At 38.6% G+C, this 14400-nt stretch overlaps 1 protein-coding gene across 5 annotated transcripts in view; it reads right to left on the bottom strand.

Moving 5' to 3' along the window:
• The window catches only part of LOC150090971 (zinc finger CCCH domain-containing protein 10-like), a 1521236-nt gene that overhangs the window by 1474582 nt on the left and 32254 nt on the right, over positions 1-14400 (bottom strand). For 3 of the 5 annotated variants that reach the window (XM_090373700.1, XM_090373683.1, XM_090373692.1), the window contains exon 2: positions 11851-12951. In XM_090373700.1, the coding sequence (XP_090229826.1) occupies positions 11856-12872 (1017 nt within the window). In that variant the 5' untranslated portion in view covers positions 12873-12951 and the 3' untranslated portion in view covers positions 11851-11855. Of the gene's footprint in view, positions 1-11850; positions 12952-14400 lie in introns of those variants that run through there. The other 2 variants (XM_090373667.1, XM_090373676.1) reach the window with 1 other exon arrangement.

Below are 14400 nucleotides of genomic sequence, written 5' to 3'. Positions count from 1 at the left end.
AACATCCTTCGCATTTCTTTTAGGTATTTTGATTTGTATATATCGATTACGAAATAAAAGAGCTTTTTTATTGAAATATTTTATTGATCATTCCAAGATTTTCATAATTTCTGGAAGACAAAATACAATGGATTTATGATAACTAAAATAAGAGATGTATACTTGCAAGCGCAACGTATCTAAATATTTCTGTAAAACAGCACTGATTGAGGTACCAATCTTGTAGTTGAAGTGACATACACTGCTGTTAGGGGAACCTAACAATGGAATGTAACGAAAATGCGAGACGAAAAAAGAAATTGTTGACAAATATTTGTATTGTTGCAATCATTATTACTGCAGTAGTAACTTCAGGAAGCATGATTGTGACATCATACTATTCAAAAATTCTAAAAAGTTAGCACTCCAGACACTGTCGTATCCAGTTATCATCGTAAGGGGAGGCATGATGACCAGGTTTTTAAGTTTTTTTAAACAGACCTAGGAAAGTTTTACACATCCACTTATATGCATGGTTAAGGGGGTAATAAGCCACATGTCCCCCCCCCAAAAAAAAAAAATCCGCCCCGACTCGAGATATCATACCGGTCACGAAAAATGCATCACGCACTGTAATCACACTACTAGTAGTGTGAGCATGGGAAGCGCCTCTAGTGGAAGCTGAGGATGACGTTACTTCCGAGACCGATCAAATTTACTCGGTAGAAAGTCGGAAAAACTGCGAGCCCATTGTTAAAATATTCACAGATCACCACTGTGTACCTATATATAATAAATATAATTAAGATAAACAAATGGATCAGGGGGATAAACTGAAAGGATAAATTTAAAAGCAAACAAATAATTAAACCTAATATTAGATAAATTAAATGAATATGTTTGATTAGTTTCTGCAGCTTTTTTTTTTTTTTTTCTTTTTTTGTTAGTTGCTGGCGCATCGGCTTCTGTGGCCGTAATGCACCTCCCAAGGTTTTTGCATTTTACTGTGATCCAAGCCCGAGACGGGATTCGAACCCGAGACCTTTTGGTTGCCAGGCAAGCACTTTACCCACCTGGCTAGCCCCGTCGGCATCTACAGCTTCTAACGAAGTATCTTCAGATATTGCCGGTGCTGTGTTCATCTGTCTTCGTGTAGACAGTAGTTAGCTCTGCTCCTTAGGAGATCATTTCCAGAAAATTGCAGAATTCTGATGGATGGTATTCCCATCTCGGGTTCCACTTCCTCATATTTTCTTTTCTTGGCTGTTTGTTAAAATGTTGAAATACTGTACATCAAAATTCATTCGGTTTTCTGTTGATAGTAAGGTCAATAAACAGTTTGATGAAGAATGTTTCCTTGAAGGGACTCCTCTTGTAATTCTGGCCATCAACAACTATAGATGTTTCTTTGAAGTCTCACAGTTCCACACATTGGACATGGAAGGCCGTCAGATTCGTCGGACCTCCCAAACGAATGTCCTTAATATGCTCTTCTGGTCCAGACTGGCTCTCTCTGTGATTCTTTGATATCAGTGCCCTCACAACTGGACCTGATGCAGTATACAGGGCCACAGGGATTTTTTTCAGGCTACAGGTCAACATAGCCAGTTCGAGGAGGAAATAACTGTAAAACAAGGCCACATCCTATTTCCCAGCTTCTTTGGCAATTCTCTTGCTGATGCCTGGGACATAAAGAAAGCAGTTGTTGCATAAGTAATTCTGGCTCTTGCGTTTGTTAAGATCTTTTGATCATTTGGTCCATAAGTGTTCTTGATTATGTGGATAGGGCATCCACATAATCAATCATGGCTAGCTGAGTTACTGAAGATAGTTCCTGTTGGAAAAGAGGTCCTCTGCAAATCCTTAGGGCTCTGAGGACATAGGATTTCAGAACCTGTTTTTCTGCAATGAGGGCACAGGGATGAGCAGAGCTGAAATGAATGATGAGGCTGGTGTTTGCTTAGTTCTCTACAGATGGCCATTTAGAACATTTCAAAGTTAGCATTAGCATCAGTTGAGGAATATGATGCAAGAAAGAAAGCTTATACAGCATCAGCCAAAAAAAAAAAAAAAAAAAAATTCCCATTTCACCCATCCGGTCACTCCAAATGTTTGTCTAGTTCAGCCTTAAATTTATTTAAGCTATCAACTTCCACAACAACAGACTGAAGCCTGTTCCAGCAATCAACAACCCGCTGGCTAAAGGCAAACTGCACATCTATTCTACAACGGTCTTTCCTCAATTTGAATCTATGCCCCCTCAGGTTCTTAATCTGAGCAAGTGGAAGTATCCCATCAGCACTGAGCCTGCTTAAACCATTCAAGGCCTTATACACCTCAATCAGGTCACCTCGCAGATGCCTAGTCTCCAGATGCTGCAACTTGCAGAACTTAAGTCTTTCTTCATAAGTGTATCCCTTTGTTCCTCTCACCAATCTTGTTGCCCTTCTCTCTACTTGTTCTAGCAACTCTACAGTGTTCCTAAAATGAGGCCTCCAGACCTGTATACAGTAATCAAGGTGTGGCCTAACCATTGCCTTATACAAAGTGAAAATAATCTCATCTCTGCTAGCAAAATTCCTATATATCAGTGACAAAACTCCATGAACTGCTCTCACAGCCCATCTGCACTGTTCAGAGAACTTCATAACTGACTGCATAATTACCCTCAGGTCTTTTTCATTCTCCACCTCCCTCAGTGTAGTACCACACAGTTGATACATTTCTCTTGGGTTACTGCTACTCATGTAGAGTATTTTGCATTTGTCAATGTTTAACTTTAGTTGCCACTTCTCGGCCCATCTGCCTAACTTTTCTAGATCCTGTTGCAGTAGTAGCATACTGTCTTTACTGTCATTAACAACCCTGCCAACCTTTGTATCATCTGCAAACTTGGACATTAAGCCTGCTATACCTTCATCGATATCATTGATAAATACACAAAACAACAATGGGCCCGGCACCGAACCCTGGGGGACTCCGTTAATAACATTAGTCCACGTAGAGCATTGTCCATTTATTACCACTCTCTGCCATCTCCCACTCAACCATCCCTTTATCCATTGCAGTAACTTGCCCATGCCATACCGCTCCAATTTGTACAGCAGTCGTCCATGTGCAACGGTATCAAAAGCTTTACTGAAATCCAAGTACACTCGATTCCAGTTATTTGGGACACATCGGGACTAGTGCATTTTGGCCCAATTAAGCGGCTGCCCCAATTATCTGAAGTTTCACGTAAATAGTTAAAAATACAATGGACCCCCGCTTTACAATTGGTTCACTGTACAATCAAATCACATTACGATGGACTCACCATAGTAAAGTACCGTTCACTACATAATGTGTAGCAAGGGCCAGTCATTGTGATCACATTTGTGAATTGAATTTTAATTCTATTAAACAGCGATTCTAATTAGCAAAAATAGGAGGAATATTATCCACAGGCTATAAAAGTAAAGATATATTAAGCACAAATTTACACTTTATTACCTCACCAATTAAAAAATTAAATGATAGGTGAAAATCGGAAGAATATAAGTGATAATCGAAATAATTAATACGTACTGTAATATGTACATACTAGCTAGTTGACATTTGAGGGTGGGGGTTAAAATTTAAAATAGTAAAACACATTTCACCATAATAACCCACAGAATTTTCCAGCTGTCGGAATTATCGCAAATTCAATAAGATCGGGTTTACTATCTGTTTATGATAGATTGCACTAACAGAAAAGCCCAATAAACATGTGACTGCTAATTGTTTTTATTGTTTTATGGTTGTGACCTCCAGAAATCAAACAAACCACGTGGTACAGTTCGAGACAATCGTAGTAATCTCCAGTGCTGCGGTCTCCTGCCCCGATTAAACGGCATGATGTCCCAATTAAACGAAGTAAATCCTGACTATTTTCTCGATTGGGTTCTGTTTTTTAAGATTTGCCCCAAATAAATGGCTGCCCCAATTAACCGGTGGCCCAAATAACCGGAATCCACTGTATATGATATCAAAATTATTTTTTGCGTCCAATTCCTTTGTGACCACATCATAGAATCCAATCAAATTGACCAGGCAAGACTTCCCATTAACAAACCCATGCTGTGTCTGAACTATTACTTCTGTCTTGTCTAGGTGATCCTGTATCTCCTCTTTAACCAGTGACTCCATTATTTTCCCCGGAACAGAAGTTAAACTAACAGGTCTATAATTATGTGTCACCCTTTGAACCCCCTTTGTGAATTGGGGATACATTTGCACATCTCCAGTCCATAGGGACCTCCCCTAACTCTAAGAATGCTCTCATAATTATGGCTAAGAGTTTGCTTACTTCCCTTGCTGTCCCCTTCATTATAATTGGATAGATTCCATCTGCCCCAGGTGCCTTTTTTATGTTTAACTTCAACAATTTCTCCTCCACTTTGCTCTCAGTTATTACAAAATCATCTGGCTCACTGCCACTTAACTCCCTGTTAGAGTTTGATAAACTTCTGACATTCCCTTCCTTGAATAACTCATGTGCGAATGCAGATGCAAAATACTCATTCAGTTTATCAGCTATTTGAGCAGGATCATCAATAATCGAACCATCTATGTTAAGGGGACCAAATTTGATTCATCCCCTTCCTTTTAGAGTTCACATAAGTAAAGAACTCTTTGCTGTTTTTCTTTGCGTCCTTTGCCAAAGATTTCTCGTAATCTGCCTCTGCCTGCCTAACCCCATTTTTGATTTGATTACAGACTAGCTTATGTCTGGCATAGGCTTCTGTGTCACCTGATAATTTATATGCATCCCATGCATTTTTCTTCTTTACCACAAGCCTCATTAATTCATCCGACATCCATTTAGGCCTAAACCTTGAACAATATTTCTTAGTTGGTATGATGGACTTCAAGATTAAGTCCCCGAAGGCTTCCCATTTAAAATTCACCATTGGTAATATCATCAGTTTATCCCACTGTATAAAATTTAAAAACTGTCTGAGACCACTGTAGTCACCTTTACAAAAACAAAAACACTTCCCTTTACCCTTGATGGTAGTTACATCTTTAAGTAAATCCCACATCAGTACACTGTGATCACTGTCACCTAGTGGTTCCTTTATCTGCAAATTCTTAATGCATGAATAATCACTGCTGATAATCAGATCAAGGATATTATTACTCCCTCTGGCTGCCTTTCAAACATGTTGCTATAGAAAACAGTCATCCAATAAATAAACAAAATTCTTGTTAGTGTGCGAGTGACCAACCCACAAGTTCCAGTCAATATCTGGAAAGTTAAAATTCCCCATTACAAGACATTCTGATTTACTGGCCCATTCTATTTCTTTGGCACAACTGTTCATTGTACTCATCAGAGTCATTAGGCCTATAACATACTCCTACTCTCATTTTCACTTTCCCAGTGTTTATGTCACACCAAACAGACTCAATATTGCACTGTCCACCAGTGTCAACTGAATGCACTTCCTTAGATTTTGTGTGTTTCTTAACTAACAACATATCCCCTCTTCCCTTCCTACCCTGTCTGTCCTTCCTGTACACACTGTACTCCCCAAATTCCAATTCTGCACTGCTTATATCTGTGTGACACCATATCTCTGATATCCAAACAATATCTGTCTTTGATGTCTTGATCAGCACATCAAATTTATCAATTTTATTTACTATACTTCTAGCATTAGTGTACATTCAAGTATAGCATTAGTAGAGGCATATGATGCAAGAAAGCAAGCTTATTCAGCATCAGCAAAAAAAAAAAAAAAAACACACACACACAACCACTACTCCCATTTCACCCCTCCGTTCGTTCGAAATACCTGTCCAGCTGAGCCTTAAATTTGTTTAGGCTATCAACTTCAACAACAAGTGATGGAAGTCTATTCCACAAACTGACTGCCCGCTGGCTAAAGGCAAATTTCCGCACATCTATCAGATATCCGTCCTTCCTCAATTTGAATTTATGCCCTCTCAGGCGATTATTCTGAGCAAGAGGAAGAATCCCATCGGCATTGAGCATGCTCAAGCCATTCAAAGCCTTATACACCTCTATCAGATCACCTCGCCGATGCCTAGTCTCCAGACTCTGTAATTTGCAAAACTTAAGCCTTTCTTCGTAAGAGCAACCCTTTGTTCCACTCACTAATCTTGTTGCCCTTCTCTGTACTCGTTCCAGCAGCTCTACATCCTTCTTTAAATGAGGCCTCCAGACCTGTATACAGTACTCAAGGTGTGGCCTGACCAATGCCTTATACAATGGAATAATCACATCCCTATCCCTGCTAGAAAAATTCCTGTATATCATTGACAGGACCCCATGAGCTACTCTTGCAGCTTGTCTGCACTGCTCAGAGAACTTCATATCTGCCTGCACAATTACCCCAGGTCCTTTTCATTCTCTACCACTGTCAGCGTAGAACCACAGAGTTGATACGTTGATCTGGGGTTACTGTTTCCCATATGTAGTACTTTACATTTGTCAATGTTAAACTTCATTTGCCACCTCTCAGCCCATCTGCTCAACCTTTCCAGATCCTGTTGCAGCAGCATAGCATCAGTAGTGTCCTTAACAACCCTGCCAACCTTTGTATCGTCTGCAAACTTGGACATTAAGCTTGATATACCATCATCAATTTCATTTATAAAAACAGAAAACAACAATGGACCCAACACTGAACCCTCAGGAACTCCACTAATAACATTAGTCCACGTTGAGCAGTGTCCATTGATTACCACTCTCTGTCTTCTGCCACTCCCATCCCTTTATCCATAGCAGCAATTTGCCTCCAATGCCACACTGCTCCAATTTGTGCAGCAGTCTTCCATGCGCAACAGTATCAAAAGCCTTTCTAAGATCCAAATATATAATATCAAAGTTATTCCCTGCATCCAGTTCTTTTGTGACTACATCATAGTATCCAATCAAATTGGTCAGACAAGACCTGCCCTTAACAAAACCATGCTGTGTCTGAGCTATAACTGAATTCTTGTCTAGATGATCCTGCAGTGCTTCTTTAACCAGTGCCTCCATTAATTTTCCTGGAACCGAAATTAAACTAACAGGTCTATAATTACTTGTGTCAGCCTTTGATCCTCCGTTGTGAATTCAGGTCACATTTGCACATCTCCACTACATGGGTACCTCCCCTGAGTCCAAAGAAGTTCTCATAATTATGGCTAGGGGTTTGCTTACTTCCTTTGCTGCCTCCTTTAATATAACTGGATAGATCATATCCACCCCGGGTGCCTTTTTTATGTTTATCCTCAACAATTTCTCCTCCACTTTCCTCTCAGTTATTACAAAATCATCTAGCTCACTGCCAATGTTTACTTCACCTACGACATTCCCCTTCCTGAATAACTCCTCATGTGTGAATGTAGATGCAAAATACTTGTTTAGATTGTTAGCCACCTGAGCAGGATCCTCAACTGTTGAACCATCAACATCCAGCGGACCAATCTGATTCATCCCTTTCCTTGAGTTTAAATAGGTAAAGAACTCTTTTCTGTTTTTCTTTGCATCCTTTGCAAAGGATTTCTCATAATCTGCCTTTGCCTGCCTAATCTCCTTTGTGACTTGGTTACAGACCAACTTGTATGTATCCCATGCATTTTTCTTCTCTGCCATATGTCTCATTAGTTCATCTGACAACCATTTACGCCTGAACCTTGAACAATATTTCTTGGTTGGTATGTAAAGCCTGGTAGCTTCCAAGATTAGTTCCTTGAATGCTTCCCATTTTGAATTTGCTGTTGGTAACATCATCAGTTGGTCCCACTGTATAGAATTTAAATACTGTCTCAGTCCATCGTAGTCGCCTTTACGAAAGCAAAAATCCTTCCCTTTACCTCTGATGGTAGTTACCTCCTTGAGTAAATCCCACTTCAGCACACTGTGATCACTGCCACCTAGTGGTTCCTTTATCTGCAGATTCTTAATGCATGAAGAATCACTACTGATAATCAGATCAAGAGTATTACTCCCTCTAGTTGCCTCCCGAACATGCTGGTGTAGAAAACAATCATCCAATAAATCCACAAAAGCCTTGCTAGTGTGTGAGTGACCAACCCACAAATTCCAGTCAATATCTGGGAAATTAAAATCCCCCATTATAAGACTCTCTGATTTACTGGCCCATTCTATTTCCCTGTACAGTATCTTATTATACTCATCAGAGTCATTAGGCCTATAGCACACTCCTACTCTCAATTTTGATCTCCCAATGCTTATGTCACACCAAACTGACTCGACACTGCCCTGTCCATCGATGTCGACTGGCTTCACTTCCTTGGATTTTATGTGTTTCTTAACTAATAGCATAACCCCTCCTCCCTTCCTATCCTGTCTATCCATTCTGTAGACGTTGTACTCCCCAAATTCCAGTTCTGCATTCCTTATATCTGTGTGACACCACATCTCTGATATCCCAACAATATCTGCCTTTGATGTTTTGGGCAATACCTCAAATTTATCAAATTTATTTACTAAACTCCTAGCATTGGTGTACACGCAAGTATACATGCACCTGTTGCTATTCTTAGCTACCCTAACACAACCCATGTGTTTACTTGTACTGCAATGACTTCCAGCAATCTCTGAAATATCCTGCATCTTGTTTTTCAGGCTTCTGCTCATTCCAATAGAAGCAGTGCAAGAATCACTTTCACCTCTGCCAGTGGCTACTGTTAATCTATTAGTCTTTGTGTCCCCCCAAGCTAGCAGTTTTCCGACCCACCTAACACTGCCTCGATAGCATCACCAAATATTCTTGCACCCTTTCTATGTAAGTGTATCCCATCCCTGTAGAAGCAATCTCTCCTGTTAACAAGTACAGTCCAGGCTGAAAAAAATTCTACCCCTTGAGCCTTGCACAATCTTTCCAGGGCCGAATTGATCGACAAGGCTCTCATCATATACTCCTTCCTATCGTGTCTGGGCAGAATTGCAGACACTTTCAAATTCAACCCTAATTCACGGCTTTTTTTCATCAGTGACCTGTACTTGTTAAGTAATTCCGCTGGTCTCCTACTCTTAATATCATTAGTGCCGACGTGTACAACTATATCACCTTTTGTGCCCTTAAAAGATGATATCCGCTCTACAACATCATCAACCTTTGCCCCTGGCAGACATACCCTGGTCCTGTTCCACCTATCCTTTTTACAAAGCATGTTCCCCGTTTCCCTGACAATAGAGTCACCAACAACTACTAGTTCCTGTGGGACCAGCGCATTCTGCCTTGGGGGCTGCCTCTGTGTTGCAAGATGACCAAGTGCAAGCTCTGGCGTTGATGTGGGCAGCTGAGAGCTTGATGGGCCCCTCAATTTATTTCCTTCGAGGGCATCCGCCCTGTCCTTCAAGGTCTCATATAGGCCCATAACAACGCTGAGTTGTCGCCTAATTTCCTTACTCTCCTTGCATCGTGCACACACAAAGACATCCCCCATGGCAGTATCATGTCCCGTACCCGATTGCTCCGCAAACATCAAGCAAACAGTGCATCTTAAAAGGCTGTGATTCAGAGGGCAACTGCCCCCCTCAGTTCTCCCCTGAGCCACAGCACTCCCATTAGCTTGAGCCTTTTGCTTTGCTGCTCTGGTCTGAGTCATGATTTCGATTTACTGTCAATAAAATTACAATTTCAGAACAAAATTAAAACCTTAAACTTGTATCCTAACACAGTTATAACGCTATATTTATTTTTCAGTATCGATTGTTATCTACGAGTTCCCTTTATATAACTTCCATATCAAGTTATGTATTAATTATTTGTTACGTTTGTACTCTAAGTTGTTATATATATATATAGTTAAAAGTACAATTTAATTGACAATGAAGTTTAACAAGATTAATAGATTTACTGATTAACTGACAATATTATATTATGCACTATACTATACAAGCTAATGCTATCGAATTCCGGATATGCTGTATCGTGTTACAATGGCGGTAATTACGAACGGTAGTTCTACGGACTCTTAAGTATTGATTAACTTCCAAATCTCGCTGTCTCAATTTAGAATAAACTAAGGATCCTGACTAGATCTATAGCTACTTACAGATAATAATTTGATATAACAATTGGTTAATAAATCGGCTAAATACGGTTAAAAACCTCTCGTTCAACGGAGCTGCAATTTGTAACACGTGGATTTGATACCGTTACCGATACTAAGTAATACCCACAAAATCTCTATCAAGTTAAACTTTAAACTAAGTATTGTAACTAGGAATATAAAACTACTCTAGAAAATAAGTAAATATGCCAATTTAAGCTAATAAAACAAAAAATAAATCAGAAAAAACTTCTCTTCTCCAGGAGCTGCAAAATAGCTGCGACCGCACAGGTTACTCTCGAACCCAAAATTCCAAGAAACAAGAAGTAAGAACAAGTGCATATATATGCACTTGTTCTTACTCTTAGTTACCCTAACACAGCCCATGTATTTACTTTTCCATGATGACTCCCAGCAGCTCTTGAAGTCCCCAGCAACTTGCTCTCTAGGCTGCTGCTCATTACAATAGAAGCAGTGCAAGAATCAATTTTGCCTCTACCTGCAGCTACCGTTAATGTTTTAGTCTGTGAAACCCCCAAAACTAGCAGTTTTCCGACCCACCTAACACTGCCTTAATAGCATCAGCAAATATTCTTGCACCCTTTCTATTTAAGTGTATCCCATCCCTGTAGAAGCAGTCTCTCCTGTTAGCAAGCACAGATTCTGTGAGTCTTGCACAATCTCTCCAGGGCTGAACTGATTGACAAGGCTCTCATCATATACTCCCTCCTATTATGTCTGGGCAGAATTGCAGACACTTTTAAATTTAACCCTAACTCGCGACTTTTTTTCAGTATTGACCTGTACTTCTTAAGCAAATCTGCAGATCTCTTACTCTTAAGTTCATTTGTGCTGTGTGCAACAATATCACCTCGGGGGGGGGGTTTCACTTTTGTGCTCTAAAAAGATAATATCTGCCCTACAGCATCATCAACGTTTGCCCCTGGCAGACATCCTGGTCCAGACTGGCTCTGTCTGTGATTCTTTGATGTAAGTGCCCTCAAAACTGCAGCTGATGCAGTATACAGGGCTTCTGGGATTGTTTTCAGGTCAATGTAGCAATTTTGAGAGGGAAAGAACTGTAAAACGAGGCCACACCCTATTTCCTAGCTTCTTTGGCAATGCTCTTGCTGATGCCTGGGACATAAAGAATGCAGTTGTTACATAAATTATTCTGGCTCTTGTGTTTGTTGAGATCTTTGATCATTAGCTCCGTAAGTGTTCTTGATTATGTGGAGAGGACATCCACATAATCAATCATGGCTACATGACTTACTGAAGATAGTTCCTGTTGGAAAAGAGGTCCTCTACAAATCTACAGGGCTCTGAGGACATAGGATTTCAGAACCCCAGTTTTTGTGGAATGAGGGCACGGGGATGAGTAGAGTTGAAATGAATGACGAGGCTGGTGTTTGCTTAATTTTCTACAGATGGCCATTTGGAACATTTCAAAGGGAAAAAGAGGATTCTTTAAAAAATGTTTTAAAAGTATGTTTTCATTATTACGAAGAAAGCAGCTAAATAAGACACTCTTTTATAAATTAAAAACAAAGTTTATGAAGAATTCTAGCCTAGAACTGCTCCAAATTTTAATGAAATCTTCCCACTTTTTTTTTTTCTATTCCAATATTTTTCAGCATTCATGCATAGCAAATTATTGTTAATAAATATACAGAAATAAAATTACATCTAATGTAAACTATGAAAGTTCTGCTGACTGTCTCATTATTAACAAAATTAATATTCCAAAACATTGTTATTTGAATATCAATATATATGACGCTTCCAGATTCTAAATATTAATCAACTCACCTGCATCAATGTCCCAAACTGTGTGGAATAACAGGTCGCATACTTTGAGTCATAATAGGATAAGAAACAAGAGAAGTTGTTGGACCACTCATAGTAATAATGCTCTGTGGTATGCTTTGTGATGGTAGGGCTTGGGCAATGGATACAGAAGCAATAGATACTGGGGCAAGTCCAGCAGCTGTTAAATCTCCACTGCTTAATGGTAATTGTTGAGATATCTGAGTAATAGCTGGAGGAATGGGAGCAACAGTTGGAGTGATTGTATGCGGTATTAAGGTTTGTGTTATGGGGGTGCTCTGTTTGCTGAGACGAAGTTGTGCATTTTGATCCAACAAAAACTCATTGGTTGCAGTAAGATCTGCAACTTGCTTCTTCAATTCCTCTATTTTCCGTCTTAAAATTGCATTCTCTTCCTCAAATCGGTAGTCATGGAGTGGTGTCAGAACATGATCATTCATTCTAAAAGGCAACTGTAAAGGGCAGTCGTATGCACGTCTTTTCATTGTGGTATCATAACCACTATAACTATCAAATAGTCCTCGTGGATCAAAACTAAATTTCCTCTTTCCTTGTGGTGAAAATGGTGAGTCATCATCAAATTCTGCTGGATCTGTATGTTGAAATTTACAACGCCCACCACGCCTACAGTCTCCTTTTTGAAAGTCTTTACAAATAGGGATTTCCCCCTTAGGAGAAAATACAGCGGAAATGCCTTTACCTAATGATATAGCTTCTAACACATGATTAGGCAATTTACCAGTGGAACGATAAAAATCTTCCTCTTGTCTAGTACAGTGAAGAAATCTGCAATTAGGACGTGTACATTCTTTGTTTTGATAATCATGACAAAAAACATACTGTTTATTTCCTGTTTCTTCTCCGTCTTCAGTGTTGGGATGTTTATACCTACAACGACTTCCTCTTCTGCAGACGTTACGCAAGAAATCACGACATACAGCATCATCTGATTTTACATCACTGCCATTTGCCTTTGCTTCTCTGTTATTTTCATCTTCTGACATACTGCAACTTTTTTACTACAAAAATTAACTTTCAGAAGAAAACACAATATCATCTATGTAGCCCAAAACCAAAGTAGCCCTGAAAATAAATAAACAGAATTATTCAATTTCTCAGATTAAAGCATAAACAAATAACTGCTAAAAACTTTATTACTGATTTAGTACTCTGAAACATGTCTGATGATATATTATTATTAGATATTTAAAATATAAACCAGCAACACAATTTCAAGAAAATAGCTTAGAATCACAATACAGTGGAATGTCAGTAGTCTGAACCAATAGTGGAGTAACCAAATTAGATAATCTATTTGTTTCAGATGAAAATACAAATTTGTTTTAATAACAAATGTTTGTTTTCCCTACTCTATATATATTCAGTCACTAAACTGGCACTATTAATACCATTCTTTGATTTTTCAATAGTGCTTTTTATCACTGTTTAATACTGCTATACATTTATAGCCATTCAGTCAACGTTATTCTCATACAGACATATGCACCTACTACAGATGCTGAAGAAAAGGATATCAAGGAATTTTATGAATGGATACATGAGGTAATTGATCCCTCATTGAAAAAAAATGTGCTACAACTTAATGGTAACTATAATTCAAAGGTAAGTGAGAAAAAGGAACTAAGTATTATTGAAGAGTATGTGGCCTGGATAAATGCAATGAGACACGCAACAGGTTGATTCAGTTTTATGAGATAAATAATCAATCTATAGATAACACCTGCTTCAAGAAACCTAAACACAGACTTCACACATGAACATCACCAAGTGGGCAATATTAGAATTAAATAGATTACATAATTGGCATCTGAAAATGAAGTCAGCAATTCAGTTGGCTGAAACTCTGGCTGGTACCAATTGTAGAACAGGCCATGAACCTCTAATGAAAAAAATTAAAATTAAGCTAAACACGTTAGGTAATGTACACAGTGTATTACACTTCAGGCATGTTCAATTTTCTTCTTAAATTAATTAACTCCTTTTTTCTTTTTCTGTGACTAATAGAAGTGAAAAGTAAATATAGTTATCTTCTTATTAATTAACTACTAAGATTATAACTTTATAAAACTTAAAGAAACAACAGTTTTATGTTCTCTAAACTTAGCCATTCAGTTTAATTACAATTGTATAAAATTTATAATTCATCTCCTATATAATTTTTTAAGTCTCTCTCTCTTTCTCTCTCCCATCTCTGTATCACTTCATGTGGTGCTGCTGTGAATGTAGTGCAGCAGCACCAAACATCACATTCACAAGTCTTACATAACAATACACACAAGCAATGCAGACTCTCTAAGACCAACAATGTTTAAATCTATGAATTATTATTATTTTTTTTTCCATACAAACTGTGTGAAAAGAAGAAATAATAATTTCCAGATTTCTATTTATCCAATTTTAATGAAATTTTTGGGATGGCTTAATAAATCTTTTTAAAAGAACTGAATATAAAATTAGACATGGTGGAGATGCTTATGCTTGTGTGTGTGTGTGTGTGTGTGTGTGTGTGTG

Source organism: Mastigoproctus giganteus, chromosome 1, assembly GCF_048544385.1.
Source record: "Mastigoproctus giganteus isolate SK-2022 chromosome 1, ASM4854438v1, whole genome shotgun sequence".
Taxonomy (NCBI): Eukaryota; Metazoa; Arthropoda; class Arachnida; order Uropygi; family Thelyphonidae; genus Mastigoproctus; species Mastigoproctus giganteus.
The sequence above is the reverse complement of the archived record's forward strand: the minus strand, read 5'-3'. Positions and strand labels throughout refer to the sequence as shown.